The sequence below is a fragment of the Syngnathoides biaculeatus genome, chromosome 4, assembly GCF_019802595.1.
Source record: "Syngnathoides biaculeatus isolate LvHL_M chromosome 4, ASM1980259v1, whole genome shotgun sequence".
Classification (NCBI taxonomy): Eukaryota; Metazoa; Chordata; class Actinopteri; order Syngnathiformes; family Syngnathidae; genus Syngnathoides; species Syngnathoides biaculeatus.
This window is the reverse complement of record NC_084643.1, coordinates 3,245,870-3,261,025: the sequence shown is the minus strand read 5'-3', so window position 1 is coordinate 3,261,025 and position 15,156 is coordinate 3,245,870. Positions and strand designations below refer to the sequence as shown.

At 44.9% G+C, this 15,156-nt stretch overlaps 1 protein-coding gene across 1 annotated transcript in view; it reads right to left on the bottom strand.

The window, feature by feature from the left end:
• Positions 1-644: 644 nt before the first annotated feature.
• Positions 645-15,156, bottom strand: part of LOC133499107 (probable E3 ubiquitin-protein ligase HECTD4) — a 47,803-nt gene continuing 33,291 nt past the window's right edge. The window contains exons 55-76 of the mRNA XM_061816673.1: positions 14,978-15,138; positions 14,716-14,897; positions 14,446-14,651; positions 14,228-14,358; positions 13,931-14,136; positions 13,679-13,858; positions 11,671-13,070; positions 11,387-11,594; positions 11,085-11,308; positions 10,790-10,935; positions 10,592-10,695; positions 10,279-10,402; positions 9,853-10,043; positions 9,596-9,742; positions 9,374-9,493; positions 9,143-9,298; positions 8,952-9,055; positions 7,254-7,475; positions 5,941-6,107; positions 5,665-5,860; positions 5,349-5,571; positions 645-3,420 (exon numbers count right to left, since the gene is read on the bottom strand). Of these exons, the coding sequence (XP_061672657.1) occupies positions 3,284-3,420; positions 5,349-5,571; positions 5,665-5,860; positions 5,941-6,107; positions 7,254-7,475; positions 8,952-9,055; positions 9,143-9,298; positions 9,374-9,493; positions 9,596-9,742; positions 9,853-10,043; positions 10,279-10,402; positions 10,592-10,695; positions 10,790-10,935; positions 11,085-11,308; positions 11,387-11,594; positions 11,671-13,070; positions 13,679-13,858; positions 13,931-14,136; positions 14,228-14,358; positions 14,446-14,651; positions 14,716-14,897; positions 14,978-15,138 (4,935 nt within the window). The 3' untranslated portion in view covers positions 645-3,283. The remainder of the gene's footprint in view (positions 3,421-5,348; positions 5,572-5,664; positions 5,861-5,940; positions 6,108-7,253; positions 7,476-8,951; positions 9,056-9,142; positions 9,299-9,373; positions 9,494-9,595; positions 9,743-9,852; positions 10,044-10,278; positions 10,403-10,591; positions 10,696-10,789; positions 10,936-11,084; positions 11,309-11,386; positions 11,595-11,670; positions 13,071-13,678; positions 13,859-13,930; positions 14,137-14,227; positions 14,359-14,445; positions 14,652-14,715; positions 14,898-14,977; positions 15,139-15,156) is intronic.

Here is a 15,156-nt window from a genome sequence, read left to right as displayed (position 1 = left end):
TTTACTGTGGGAAAACATTTTACAGGAAGTCTTGGGAACATGACAACTTTTGGCAGGAACAAACAAGAAAAAAAATGAAGTACAAGTCAGAAGTTGAAAAATTACATATCAAGCAACATAGTATAGATGGCAGATGTTTGTGGGTCGGTGGCATGTTGCATGGCACACCACTTTACACTCAAGTTGCTGGTGCAGACCATTTCCTGACTTTGCTATTGGGCAACGAAATGAGGCAACCACCCTTGATTGGCTGCATTTAAACCAGTTGGAAACTCGCTCGACTGAACACGTTGTATTTTGTGACGAGGCGATTTCGAGGCCACTGAGTGGAAAGAGAAGCTGATGTTGCAGATGAAATGATGTACAGTAGGTCCTTCGACTAAAGGAATTGACAGAGTTGATTGTACGGATTTGAGACTGCTGAGATCCAGCTCCAACTGGTCACTGGTAAAGGGCTCTTCTTTGACATAATGCGAGTCAAGTCAAGAGGCCTTACATAAAAAGCGCAGCATGGAAGGAACCAAACATGTTTCCTGAGGAATCATCCTCCATCATGCCGTGCAGAACAACGCATTTTGTTATGGGTAACAAATACTGATCTAAAAAAAAAAAAAAAAAAAAAAAAATGGATAGCGAATTGGCCACCAAAACTGAAGTCACCGAAAGCAGATAGCCGCCATCTTGATATTCCCAAAACGACCTGTGAGAAAACATTCCACAGGTAAATGAGAAAAATTTACTTTGCCACTATTAAAGTTTGTTTGTGAAGGGTTTTTTATTTTCTGATGAGCTTAATTCAGATTTTGTTTACAGTTGTTGTTCTTCACTATTCACACTCTGCTTCACTTTTACAGGCCGACTTTTTTTTTTTTGCGAAAAAGCGATGTAAATATTTTCCCAAACTTCATCAGTGGATAAGCAAGAAAAAGCATTTTCTGCGAAATTGTTGATGAATGTCATAATAGAGGACTCTGCAAATTGAATTTGATTTTCAAATGCGAGGAAACAAGTTGAAATTTGTCTGAAATAGGACGTCGCAGAGACAACATATGAACAATGCGTTTAGCATGTATTATCCCATTGTGAGTCCTTATTTCCAAAAATATATCTAACTGATTGACTTAAAATCGAATGTTTTTTTTTGCTATGTTATGATGATCGTGCTTCACTGCCTATTTTGGGAAAAGCTCACATCACGGAAATTGGGTCCTAGGTAATATGCAAGGTTTCTTGGGAGTCACAGTGCTGTGTGCCTTTCCTTTACACTTTGCCTTTTTTGGCTTACCTAGTCGAATTAAAAATCCTTCAGAAACAATGTCAAACTCACACGACAAGTTGTAATTCTACATGCCAAACTTTGAGGAAATAACCCACCATAATCCAACCTGTAAGCCATGTCCTCCACACGTTTCGGGAGTACCAAGATGGCGGCCAACTGGCTTCAACCAATCGACACACCGCTAGCTATGTATGTATATGTATGATTATTTATTTATTTATTTAGATCAGTGGTAACAAAGCGCACTGACGGAGCCTCAGTCTGCAATAAGCGTTCAACGTCAACAGAGCCGCAGTATTTTGTACATGAGGACGTCTTTATTGTGACACGGAAATCTCATATGTCATCTGATTCTTTAGATCTTTATGTATAGTCCATTTTAGATAAGCTTCCAATGTGCAGAGGTAAGACAATAAAAGTTAATGCAACAATAAATAATAATAAATATCAAGTAAATGTACAGCACACATTTGATCACAATGCCTCCTCTTATGACCAAGTCTTTTATGTCGTCTGTCTATTCCCCGCAGCAGGAAGTAGACGCAAGTGCGTCCCCGATAGCAGCGATGTATTAAGACTCTCAAAAGAACAGAATCAAAACGGAAGTCTCGGGCACGGTCAACAATGCAGTGTGTCACATAGCAATTACGTCGTGTCGTTAGCTTCCATCAGGTCAAATGGTTTTACTCGCACAAGAAAACACGTTGTACCATGAGCAGTAGAAAATGGATCCGTCCGGGCGTGAGACCAGTGATTTCTGTAAAAAGAATCAAAGAAGACCACAACAAACTGGATATCCAAACAGACATCACATCGTTTGTTCTTTTTTTTTTTCTGGGAAAAGGTGTGCAAACCGAAACAAAAGGTGAATTAGCAATGAATAAAAACTGCACTCAAAGATAACTCTATTTACATTTGTTCACCCATTACATTTTTACACAGCTAAACATTTGGTTATGAGTATTTAAAAAAAAAAAAAAAAGCAACATTTTGTTCTTCGATGAAAGAAATTGATCACAAGGCAAAACTGAAGACAACTTCGGCCCCCCCCCCCCCCCTCCCCAAACCCCAGCACGTGTATGAGCGTAGATTGTGTATGTTGGGGTGGTTTCACATTCAGTAGCGAAAGCCCACAGGTGGGAGAGGCCGCTCACGGCAAGACGCTTCCCCACCCGCCTCGCAAAAATAGCTCCGACATCACCGCGGCAACGTGCGAGCCTCAATAATCTTAGCGTCTGCGGGAACACAGTGATGCCAGGGCTACTCGCCGATCGCGCAAAATCAATTATTCTATTATTACGATAAAAAGATGACTTCAATACCATATCTTTAGAGTTTTCGACTGATTCAGATTTGATGGACGTAAATTTGTCCATTATTTTTTTTGTCATCGATAAACTACATAAGAGCGTGCACAGGACACTGTTTGCCTTTCAGAACGTGGGTCATACCTCAGGGATTCGACAAGTCTTTTGTGACCTGGCGTCCTGACAAAAAGCTTTCACTTCAGCGTAAAGGCATGTTCGACAACATCTCCGCACTCACGGAACACACGAGGAGGCAGCTGGGTAACTCGTTTTGAGTTTCAATTTCACAATCCAGCACTTCGCTCCAAATCTATATCGCTGCAGAGGGTGGTTTTGACACATATATTACTACAAGGTTGTGTAGTCATTAAAAAGCAGCTGGGGGGGGGGGTAATCGATAGCCAGTGTAACAGTTGTTCCGCTCCTCAGTGCATCCAGAACAGACACTCATCAGATGTGTAAGTGCCGATTACAATGATCGTCCCTGATATCCTCATAAACTGAGTCAAAACGAAAAATGAAGACAACACCCAGAAGAAAGTGAGGGGTCGACATGCAGAGAGTGGAAAGCTTACAAAAATCAACTAAAAAGTGACTCCAATGGAGAAGATGAGAGGAGAACCTCCGAGGCAGGCCAAGGGGGGGGAGGGGGGCGGGTGGATGGAGGGAGTCGAGAAAGAAGCGGGGTTGTGGCGGGTTAGCCGCTGAGCGGGTCCTCGCGGTAGTGGATGGCGTAACGCAGTTTCTCCAGCATCACGTCCAGAGAGGTGTACTGAGGCAGTTTGACCATGAACATACACGTCTCCACACGGATGTAGCGAGCGTCCGGCTGACCTGCCACACGCACAAAAAGGACAGGGTACAACACAATCACCGACTGCACAATCGAAACCAATGATTAGCAACAGCTGTGCTGTGTCGGGTTTCCATTAATAACTGGCGCGTGGCGATAATAGCAGTGATTACGGTGAAGAAAATAAGCATGTGATCACACTGCTATATTGCAAGTTCTCCCACTTAGAAATCATGGAGGGGTCTGAAATTTTCATCGTAGGTGCATGTCCACTGTGAGAGAGATCATCTAAAAAGAAAGATCCAGAAATCACAATGTATGATTTTTTTTTAATGATTTATTTGTGTGATACAGCTGCAAATAAGTATTTGAACATCTGAGAAAACAAATGTTAATCTTGACAGCACAGTAGCTTTTGTTTGCAATTACAGAGGTCAAATGTTTCTTGTAGTTGTTCACCACGTTTGCACACACTGCAGGAGGGATTTTGTCCCACTCCTCCACACAGATCTTCTCTAGATCAGACAGGTTTCTAGGCTGTTGCCAAGAAACACAGAGTTTCAGCTCCCTCCAAAGATTATTATTTGGTTTAAGTCTGGAGACTGACTACGCCGGGCCAGAACCTTCATATGCTCTTGCGGAGCCACTCATTGGTTTTCCTGGCTGTGTGCTTCGGGTCATTGTCATGTTGAAAGACCCAGCCACGCCCCATCTTCAATGCTCTGACTGAGGGAAAGAGGTTGTTCCCCAAAATCTCACAATACGTGGCCACTCTCATGCTCTCCTTAATACAGTGCAGTCGTCCTGTCCCATGTGCAGAAAAACACCCCCAAAGCATGATGCCTACCACCCCCATGCTTCACAGTAGGGATGGTGTTCTTGTGATGGAACTCATCATTCGTCTTCCTCCAAACACGGTTAGTGGAATTATGACCAAAAAGTTCAATTTTAGTCTCATCTGACCACAAAACCTTCTCCCATGACTCGTCTGTATCATCCAAATGGTCATTGGCAACTCTTTTCTGGTCATTAACCAAGTCCTGTCGTGTAGTCCTGGGCTGATTCCTCACCTTTCTATTGATCATTGAGACCGCACGAGGTAATATCTTGCATGGGGCTCCACTCCGATTGAGACTGACCGTCATGTTTAGCTTCTTCCATTTTCAGTGGACCTTTTTTCACCAAGCTGCTTGGCAATTTCTCCACAGCCCTTTCCAGCCGTGTGGAGTTGTACAATTTTGTCTCTGGTGTCTTTGGACAGCTCTTTGGTCTTGGCCATGTCACAAGTTTGAGTCTTACTGATTGTATGGGTTGGACAGGTGTCTTTATGCAGCTCACGACCTCACAAAGGTGCATTTAATTCAGGATAATACATGGAGTGGAGGCGGACTTTTAAAGACGGACTAAGAGGTTTTTGAGGGTCAGAATTCTCGCTGATAGGAGTTCAAATACTCATTTGCAGCTGTATCACACAAATAAATCATTTGAAAAAAAATCATACATTGTGATTTCTGGATTTTTCTTTTTAGATGATCTCTCTCACAGTGGACATGCACCAACAATGAACATTTCAGACCCCTCCATGATTTATAAGTGGGAGAACTTGCAATATAGCAGGATGTTCAAATACTTATCATTCTTGCATTTCCAGCAGTAGAAGGGGGCATAATAACAGATGTTCACATACATTTTTTGGTGATGATTAATTATGGTTTTGTGACATTTGCCAAGAGTAAATTCATCTACAAACACATCTTGCAGACTCTTTCTGGGACCAAATCTGAAATTGCACAGTTCTTCCTTCATCCACATAACAGAGTGTGTTTTGTACACAAAACACGCGTCAAAGGAGCATTTTCAAGTCAAAGTTGCGAAGGCAAAAAGCTACCACAGCTACCGGCAGCACTAAATAGAACATCATGGCGCAACAGTTGTCCCGTCGAATGGAAACTTTGCTGATTGGCATTACCTGCCACACCATCAGGAGGCGCGATCTTCATGGGGTACGGAGGGACATGGGCGGTGTCGGGTCCCCCGTCCTTGCAGGGACAAGTGAAGGGGATGCGTTCCTGATTGCAGGCAAACTTGATGAACTTACAGAGCTCCTCCTGAGTGAACATCTCTAAAGCGGTCCAGAAGAACTCAATGTGCTGGTCCGTCTCCATCAGACCCACCTGGTACATGGTGTGAGCCTACCCCACCAAAAAATTGAAAGAAATGACTGAGATGTGATGGCTGCAAAATACAACTAACCCATTAAGAAGGTTAATGTGAGGGTGTTAAACCTTGAGGAACTCGAGGTTAATGTAGGGCAAGCCGCAGGTCCGCAGCTCCATCTCCAGCGGGCTGAGCATCGTGAGTAGCTGCAGCGGAATTATAGAGGCCAGCCCCGCGCGTACTGCTGTCATACACTCGACATTCTCCAACTCCCTCAAACGAAGGCTCTGTACTGCCCGTGCGTACACATCCTTATTCTCCCAGCTACAAATTCAAGAACATTCGGGATGTAGAAACGAAACACAGTATAGTGAGGTAAACTGTAACCTAAACGCAACAATCACCTGACAGTGAGGTTCCGCCCTCCTTGGCAAAGCTCCACCTCCTCTCCCGTCATTGTGATGTACGTAAAAGTACAGCAGGGCCTGCTCGGAGAGTCCGGGGTCTCGCCGGAATGGTGTTGGGAGGAAATCTCAGCGCAAATTGCCTCCAGCTCGGCATCATCATTCACCTACAGAGCACAAACAGGTGAGATATTATTAGAACGCAGAATTGCGCCCAACAGTTAACATGGTGAGAGGAGATTGAAGAAAATTAAAAGTCAAGTGTCATGCCTATAAACATTCTAAAATAGATATTGTAATGAAAAATACATATAACATTATTAACTTAAATGTCCATATGAAAAAATAAATATGAACAGAGAGCGCGTCATCCATGCGCAAAGTTGCGGAAGTCTCATTTGACATGCCATATTGCCCTCATCTTCTGTCCGTGATGTCACACCACGACATTCGCCATTGAAAACACGCTGTGGCCCCTACTATGGGAGACGCACCCGCCCCTTCTGACACGGAAGCTCTTTTCGAAGAAGAGAACATCTCCCAACCGAGTGAAGTGACCGGGGCAATATTACCCTATCTTTTCGAGCCGTATTTAGATGATGTGCGGATCACGGCCAAACCGCATGCAGCCAAACCACTTTCCCGCCCGAGCCACCTCCGCAGCAGTGATGAACAAAGGCACCCTCAGCCCCAAGCGACGACGACGGCGCGGCCAAACCGCCTCCCCGTCCGATCCACCTCCGAGTCGGAGATGAGCGACCGCGGCCTGGCGATCACGGCTTCGGCCGGGGTGGCACATCGACACATTTAGCACACCTGACTACGGATTACGTCCCCCCCCCCAACTATTATTTTTTTTAGTACACACCTACCTGTCACCCACAAAGATCTCGTCCTTTGCCCCAGTGCAGTCAATTTTTCACGACAAACCGGGTCTTTTGGAAAAGTATGACGAGCGAATCCATCCTCCCGAGTGTTCAAGCAATATCCAGCAATACAACGAGCCGGCATTTTGGATAACACGAAGGAACAAAGAGCTACCATCCCGCAGGTAAAACTAGTAATAACAGACGAGAATGGCTGAATGCGCTGCTGCTCTGTACGTTACTTCCTGCTGAATTCTCGAAAACAAATCCCTCGAGAGGATTTTCATGGAGGGAGTTACAAAAAGCCATATATGTGAAAATCATGTTTTGTGGTGGAAAAAAATGGATTGTTCCATACCAGCTGCCGTTTTTTTTCCATTAATAACATACTAAAAATCCTGCATTTCATGTCAGTGAACCTTTAAGAGTACGGGTATTATTTCTTACATTTTCAAACTTCTTGACATAGTTGTAGGTGAGCATATCTGCTTCCTGTAGGTCCTGCTCTGGGTCGAGGGCCTCACCCACCAGACCTTTCCAAAAAGAGCTCAGCAGGTCCAAAGGAAGCGGCACATCTGCACGGATGGCAATGCCCAGCAGCTGACCAAAGAAGTGCAACAACTGCTCCTCCGCATAGCTGATAGGACATGGCGTCAATATGTACTTCCCCTGAGTAAGCCAAAATAAAGAAAGAAAATATCAGAAAATATGGGCCTTTTTTGTGGTAGGAATTGTCTGTCACAATACATCTCGTGTGGATAAATGGCCGAAGATACATTTGAAGCATATAGAATATTTTCAGACCCATTGCAGAAAATGAAGATTAATAATCCCCCACTGCATCGTTAATGAGCTGTCATGACGCAGTGGGAATCAATGCAGATAGAGCTCGTGCACGTGATGTCACCATTTTCACGGCGCCATATTGCCGGTCAAACAGAGCTGCTTGACATTGTGGCAGACATTGAATCGGAGGAGAATATTTACAATGCCCGGCCGGGACTGGTTGTGCTGTTGGTTGTCACAACAGACGAGATAGATATTCAAAGAGATCCTCCTATAGCACATCACCTGAAAAGACCAGAAAAGATCAATGGATCTCGGCAGTTAAATGTGATGGATGGTGCCCAACCAAATACATACGCCTGTGTAGCGATCATTTTATTTCAGGTAGGAATTATTCTTCTCAATCTCAAATTACCAAAAAGTATTTGTAGTGCCAAATTGGCTCATTTGAGAACAATGCATATTTAGAAAAAAAAAATAAACCATCTGTCGCAGATCGGTTGACGGAGTTTAACGTGTGGCAGGAATACGCTTCTGTGTACGGGGGCTGAAATCTATCCCAGCGGTCTATTTTCGTTTTTTTAAATACGCATTGGACTCATTTGCGAACAATGCATATTTAAGAAAAAAAAACGTCTGTCACTGAGAAGTTTACCAAAGTTTAACGTGTGGCCGCAACACGCTTCCGTGTACAAGGAGCCGACTATGCCCCCCTAATCATAGTTAGTTAATGATTGCGAGTTTGTGTAAAAACCAGGGTTAATTTATCTAAATTTTGGGATTTGTATTGAAAAAAATCTGACTGGGTCCATCACTATGTGGGATTTATTCCTGAATGAGAACAGATCCAGCAACAAAGTATTTATATGCGTCCAGACTTTTTACGCTTTCAAACTCTTCTGTGTAAATCTCGACGACTTACTGTAGATTCAGTTGTCCAAGACACGCAGAAGTGGGTTAACAGTCCACTTTCTTATCGGCGAAAACATCGACTTCTGCATTAAATATGGGTCCTCTATTCCAAGTGTCTCTCATTTTTCCACGTACCTTCGTTTCTCATCACCTTCTAAATGTTTAACGGTATCAGACAAGACTCTGGATGTCGTTATATAAGACGTATTTACGTTTCGTCTCAACGGACTTAACTTGCAACAATGTTTTGTTTGACCCAAGATATGGCGAGTCACGTGATTTTATGACATAGGTGCACGAGCTTTATAATGGTCATACCATGTTATACATGATTTTGGTCATAGCCACATACTGACATGACAAAGTTCACTATAATATAATCCGACATGTATGATTCTTTTTGAAAAGCAAAGCAAATACTTGAGCGTCAGCCAGCGGGGGCTTTACCTTGTTACGGTTGGCTGCAGCACTGGGACAAGGCAGCAGGAGAGAAAGAGCTGAACTTTGTAACTCCTTGCATACCTGCCAAAGGAAATGTCTGAAGGAACCACCTAGCCAGACACAAACACAGGTGCTGTAATCTGCTATACCTCCTGTCAGAGTAGATACGCTGCATTTAAAAAAGTAGAAAATCTAACTTGTGCCGTGAACTTCCTCCCCGGTGAAGCGAATGTTGAAAGCGTAGGTCGGGTCCCCTCCGCTGGCCAATTTCACGCAAAGCTGTGACGACGGCATGCACGCGAGCTGACGCGCAGCCTGGCAGAAGTACGTGTTCTCTGAGGATCTAATTTCACCTGCGGGACATCACGAGGATGGAAGTGACCATGCAATACATACAATATGAAGTGGGAAATTGAAATAATCTCTACCTCCCACAATCTCAAGGGGGTCCAATGTAATCTCTGGAGCTGCATGATCTGCTGTTCGCTGTACTGTGGCATTCAGTACTCTGTTCATTACAATGACCTTAGTGTCATAGTAAATCAGTCCTATGAGTATTAAAAAAAATAAGTGAAAAAAAAACCATTTAGCTAACAAATGAGCACATGGTCATCAGTGTAACCTGCTTAAAGTGCCCACATCCATCTCACCTTTCGCCTCACATAACAAGGCTGCAATGCTGTTCTGATAAGTGCACGTCTGTCTTAGCTCCACCAGTGGCAGGAAGAAACTCTCCAAGGTGTTATTGAGGGACTGCAGCAGAGCAAAACGCAAACGCAAGCTCTCTACAGATACGTCTTCAAAAACACACACACAGACACAAAACCGTTAGAAGCGTTTCTTTGCTTGAATCACCTGCAGAGTAAATACCTGGAGAAAGATACAGATGTTGAAGTGTGTTACTAACTAAGCAGGCAGGCCACACGCGGATCGACACAATCACTCGGCTCCAAGTAGACTTCATGGGGATGCAGTCTGGCTGGTGTGATGGCAAGGTGACGGCACAGTCTGTTGATGTACTGGACCAAGGCAACGTCCATTTCCAAAGTCCACTTCCGACAGGATTTCTGGGCATGCCGAGTGTCTATACAGGTGCACCTGAAAAAGATAAAGATGAACTCCTAAAAGAACGGGATTCATTATTACATCAGAATTGTGGGCCTGTACTAGTACGGTAATTAAATATATGTGCATAAATAAATACTGTATGTGTATATATATATTTATATATAGAATATTCATAGCATGTTCTGGGAAGACAGCATGTGACAGTATGAACATTACATCAGACTGGGGGGCGATGGAGGTGTCTCGCGTTCTGAGCTCTTCTCACCTTTCAAAGTGGAGGTCATAGCCGCATGCCAAAATTGCCCTCCAGACGCTGCGGATGTCCTGCTTGGCTCGGTCAACTGCGAACCTGTGGAAGCCCTCCAACGTCAGGTACTTCTCCTCTGAGACTAGAGAGAAAAGAAACTCACATGAGACACAAATGACTGAAAATCATCAACTGAAACATAAGTTCATTGAAGCTCCACTGTCATGAAATGCATGATTTTTAGTTCGTTATTAATGGGGGGGGGGGGGGGGGGGGCGTCTGCCGGAATGGACCCATAGGTTTTTTCACCACACAACAATTTTTGACAAACCTTCAAGTTTTTTAGCAGGGGACTTTTCCAAATCTTTTTCCTCAGCTCTGCATTTCTCTGGCGATTTGGGCTTGAGGACTGTCTTTTTCTCACTAAGTGCAGTCCTAACAGAGATAACGTGAAGAATCAATTCCGTTTCAATTTCATGAATGGAAGTATGAATGCTCAGAAAGAAATGGGCTTCATGCACTCTCTTACCTTACACTGTTGTGAACGGGCTTATCCTTGGTGGGAGGTTTTGTGATTGGCCTCTTGGTACTTACTACTTTGGCTTGATGCTGTTCTTTCCCTGCCTTGCTGTACTTGTTCTTATTGGGTTTGGGAATGCCATATTTTCTTAAAATCTGGATGAAAACAAATCATTTTGACAAATGTGATCAGAGGCACAGAGACATGTTACTTTGAAGTGCTGGAAAATAACAAGCCTTTGGGGCAACACTTCTAAATAGCTTTGTAACGGCAAGCATATTAAAGACTGCCTACTGGAATTTACCTGAGTGAGTTGGTCTTCAAGTACTTTCTTAGGAGGCCGGACATTGGTGAAGAAAGTATGGAGTAAGTTGCCAGGAGTCTGAGAGTTAATCTGCTCTTTGCTGAGGTAAATGTCTGAAACTTTTACTGGCTTGGCAGGTGTGAGGCTGAGCATTTGTTCCGAGTGCACACAACTCTTAAAAATATCCGTCAGAACGTCTCGAGCTCCAGGAACAAGCTTGTCACCTTAGGAAAGATTTGTTTGGAAATTCCATAATGAGAAATAATGTTGCAGAGCGCATCGATTCCTGGTCAAATACACACCTCGAATGGATTTGTCCAGAAAATAGTCTTCAAGAGCAGAGCTGCCCTGAGTGTCAAACAGACTTTGGTTAACACTCGAGGCTGTGAGGATCTCCTCGTTGGTCAACTCCATCAGCTCCTCTTCACCTTCCAGGCTGGACAAGCCAATTAGGTCACTGCTGTTGAAGAGACTGGCGCGTATTTTCTCCACTTTGGCTCGAGAACGGACCTAGAATGAGTAAGAAAGGGATGAGAAAAATTCAGAATTGAACACAAAAAAATTGTACATAAGAGATTTAACTCACCTCAATGACAGCATAACCTTTGATCGGCCTCAGCATGACTGCATTGCTCTCCTGTGACGTTACCGTGTGGACGGAGCCTCCGTCTGACACTGACGGCGTCTCTGCACTATCCACAGGCTCCCCTAAGCTGCCAAGACTCCCCAGGCTTCCTGTGCTACAAAGAGAAGTGTCTAGACTCTCCTGACTAGAAACGGTCTGAGCTTCATGGGAACCCTGCTGGGGGTAGTTCCCAGCAGACTCCACTGCGGCAGGGTTGACAGCCGGGACAGCTAATTGCTCCTGATCGACTGAAAGTTCACTGGCGGTTCGAGAGACTCCCTGAGAGGAGCTGCAGATGGAGGTCTGGCTGGTAGAAGCCGAGCCACTCACACTCATAGCTGGAGTCACGCTGCTGGAGCTGTCAGGACTCTCAGGACCGCCGCTGTGGGGGAAGGGGCGCTCGGAGTCAGTGCTCACTTTCCCACCCTGAGGGCTTGTAACCCTAGCCCCTATTTTAGCTTTCTTGGGGTCCTCTTCCTGCAGAGGTATGTACACTTCATCTTTGAAAAGCCCTCCATGTGCGTTGCAGGCTCTTCGGATGGCATTTCGAACCACTGCCTCTTCCAGGTGTGTCGGGATACCCGAAAGAACCAGCAGGCGGCTGTGGGCAGTAGGACCCACCAAAGCCTGGCAAGCGTCTGTCACTGCGTCATTTGTCACACTCAAACCTTGGGGATCCTTATTTGCAAGATGTCGAAGAATCATCAGAAGAGTTAGGCAGCGGTGGAACCATAACATGTCTTCGGGTTTACTGCCCGCCATGTTGAGCAAGGCGCTGTCACTCTCTGACAGTCGAGCGCCTCCACTTCCCCTTTTACCGGCGACCACAGCGGCCACCGCGGCTGCTGCTCTCTCGCGCTTCATCTTGACCTTCTTACGCTTGGACAACAGGCTGGGACTCTGCGGTGTCTGGCCGGGAGATGAGGATGACGACGAGGAAGAATCACTGAGGTTCGGAGCACTGGTGGAGGTCAGGGTTCCGATCGCAGAACCTCCAACGTTGAGGGGAAGTGTCACTTCCGCCACAGCTAGACAGACCTCCATCAGAGCATGAAAGTAGGTAGAGAACCGGCTCTGCTCTCCCGCCAGCGCCAAAGCAACACCTCCAGATGAAGATCCCCCAGACCCGGCTCCTCCTGCAGTCCAGCCCTGAGTTTCCCGATCGTAGAGCTTACGGAGTTCTGTTTGTAGGGCCATGAGTACCGCCAGGCAGGGGTTAAGTAGCAGAGCAATGGAGCTGGATAAGCCAGAGGGACTTTTACGCTGCTCCAAGTGGTGAATCTTCCGCAAAAGTTCAGCCAGCAAGTGAAAGATGAGTTCTTTGATAGAGGGAGCCAGATCTGTTGTCCAAAGTAAACCGCCTAATTTGAAAAACACAAACCAACACACAAAAAAAAAAAAAAAAAAAAACACTGAAAGGTGGCTTATGAATTAGAATGTAAGCCTACATGCAATGAAGACGCAGGGTATGTAATAACCGAGGTATTCATTTAGTGGTTGCTATTTTATGATCTTTACATCCCACATAAATAATGGTGTTATTATCTGCGGTAATTCTTCAGGTTTGTTTATAAATGTATGTATTCACTTATTTAAAAAAAGGACAATGCACATTGGTGAACACCAGTGCAATACTTTTGCAAATGTGCTGAAGTTAGCATACAGCTAATTTAAATTCAGAGTGCCTTGCTAAAAGACTGAACATGTAGACAAGACATTTGATTAAGTTCATAAAATCATTCAATAAATCAACATTTCACAATAAAACGGTCAAAGATGCCTAAATTGTAAGTGCGAGTGATAAAGTGCTCTCAGTACTTCCAAGGTTCTGTCCAATGTGTGGCTAAATTATAGCATGTAAAAGCACTTTGATAGAATTTGATTATTGGAATAATAATAATAATCATGTTACTTGGCATGAGAGGCTTCATGAGTCCACCCGATTTGAGGGTGGATTTGTGGCACCTACCAAGAAGTTCTACCACTTGTAGCAGCACGGACGACGGCACTGTGTCCAGCTCGTCTTCTGATCGCTCACTACTCTCTCCCAGCTTCCACGTCAACAGCTGCTCTGCGAATGCCATGGCGAGAGGGAACTCCAGAGGCAAGGAATGTAGCACCAATACAGCACCAGGAGGAGGCGACACACCTATAATCAAGATAAAGTCACTATCCAAGAAAAAAAAATCTGCTTTTAAGTCATAATTCAGACAATACATACCTAGCCTTATGTGTACTTTATCGGTTGGGATGATAACCGAGGGGTATTGGTTGGTGGTGGGAGGGGGAGTAAGGCCTGTGTTCGCAGGTGAGGCATCCAATGGGTAGCATACAGCCTCCATCAGATTTAGCTGGCCATTTCGACGCACTTTGTGACCCAGACCGTACAACATGACCCGTGCCCAGGGAGCCTTATACAGGCTAGAGCTAATGAGAAGAAGGCAAGTTGTATATTTTAGCAACGGATAACAAATCAAGGTTTACGGTGTTTTGGAGGGGAAAAGGTTGTTTAGCTCACTCTTTGCGGCAGCCAAGTTGGCTCTCTTTGCAAGATACAATCACAAATGCAGCACCTGGAAAACTGACATCCATGCTCACTTTTGACTCGGTTACAGGGAACTCCTCAGATGTGAACTGTTCTGGCGCATGCTGGAAACAAAAAAAATACACAATGTCTCATTGCACATTAGTCCACATTTAGAAAAGTTAAATGCATCATTGACAGGCAGGGCAAACCTGTAGGAAACAGCAGATCTGTTTGGTTAGCTCAAGTAAGCTCTCTTCTCCCTGATGCAAGGCACGAGTGATGGCCACAGTCAGCCACTCTCTGATGGGCTGAGCATTGCCCTGGTAGAACAGGTCTGTCGGAGAGCAGCTTTGGTCTTGAAGGTTGTGAAGCACGGACTGGGCCAGGAGGATCGAACCAGAGCTAATGGTGCCATCTGCACGAATGCAATGTTGAAAGAGGCAGGAAAGACCACAGAGAAACAATATTTTACCACTCACCGGGGAGAGGGGGAGCCAGCAGCTGATTCGACAAAAGTTGCAGGTGTTCCAAGGTGATGTCTCGGATCGCGGGTATGTGGAAGAGACGGGTAAAGGTGTGGGGATTTTTGGGGGCATAGATGTTCAGAAGTGCCATTCGGCAGTATAAACGAGCTAGTGCACTCTCACAGCGAAGTAGCTCCCTAAGAAAAAGGAGAAAACTGTAGAATCAATACAAAGGTATCAAGCATCTACTGCGTGTTTTAGTAGGGTCAAAACATACCTGTGAATCTGAATGTTACTACTGTCTAGTGAGACCAAGCCATTGGCTGCAGTACGCCGAGATCCTGCAGGTGGGCGCTCCAGAATTTCAATGGGGTACCAGTACCTCACCAGCACACCCTCACTGCGAAGATAGGTTTCCACCTGAACCAGCTCATTCAGCTGGGGTGGAGTGTGAAA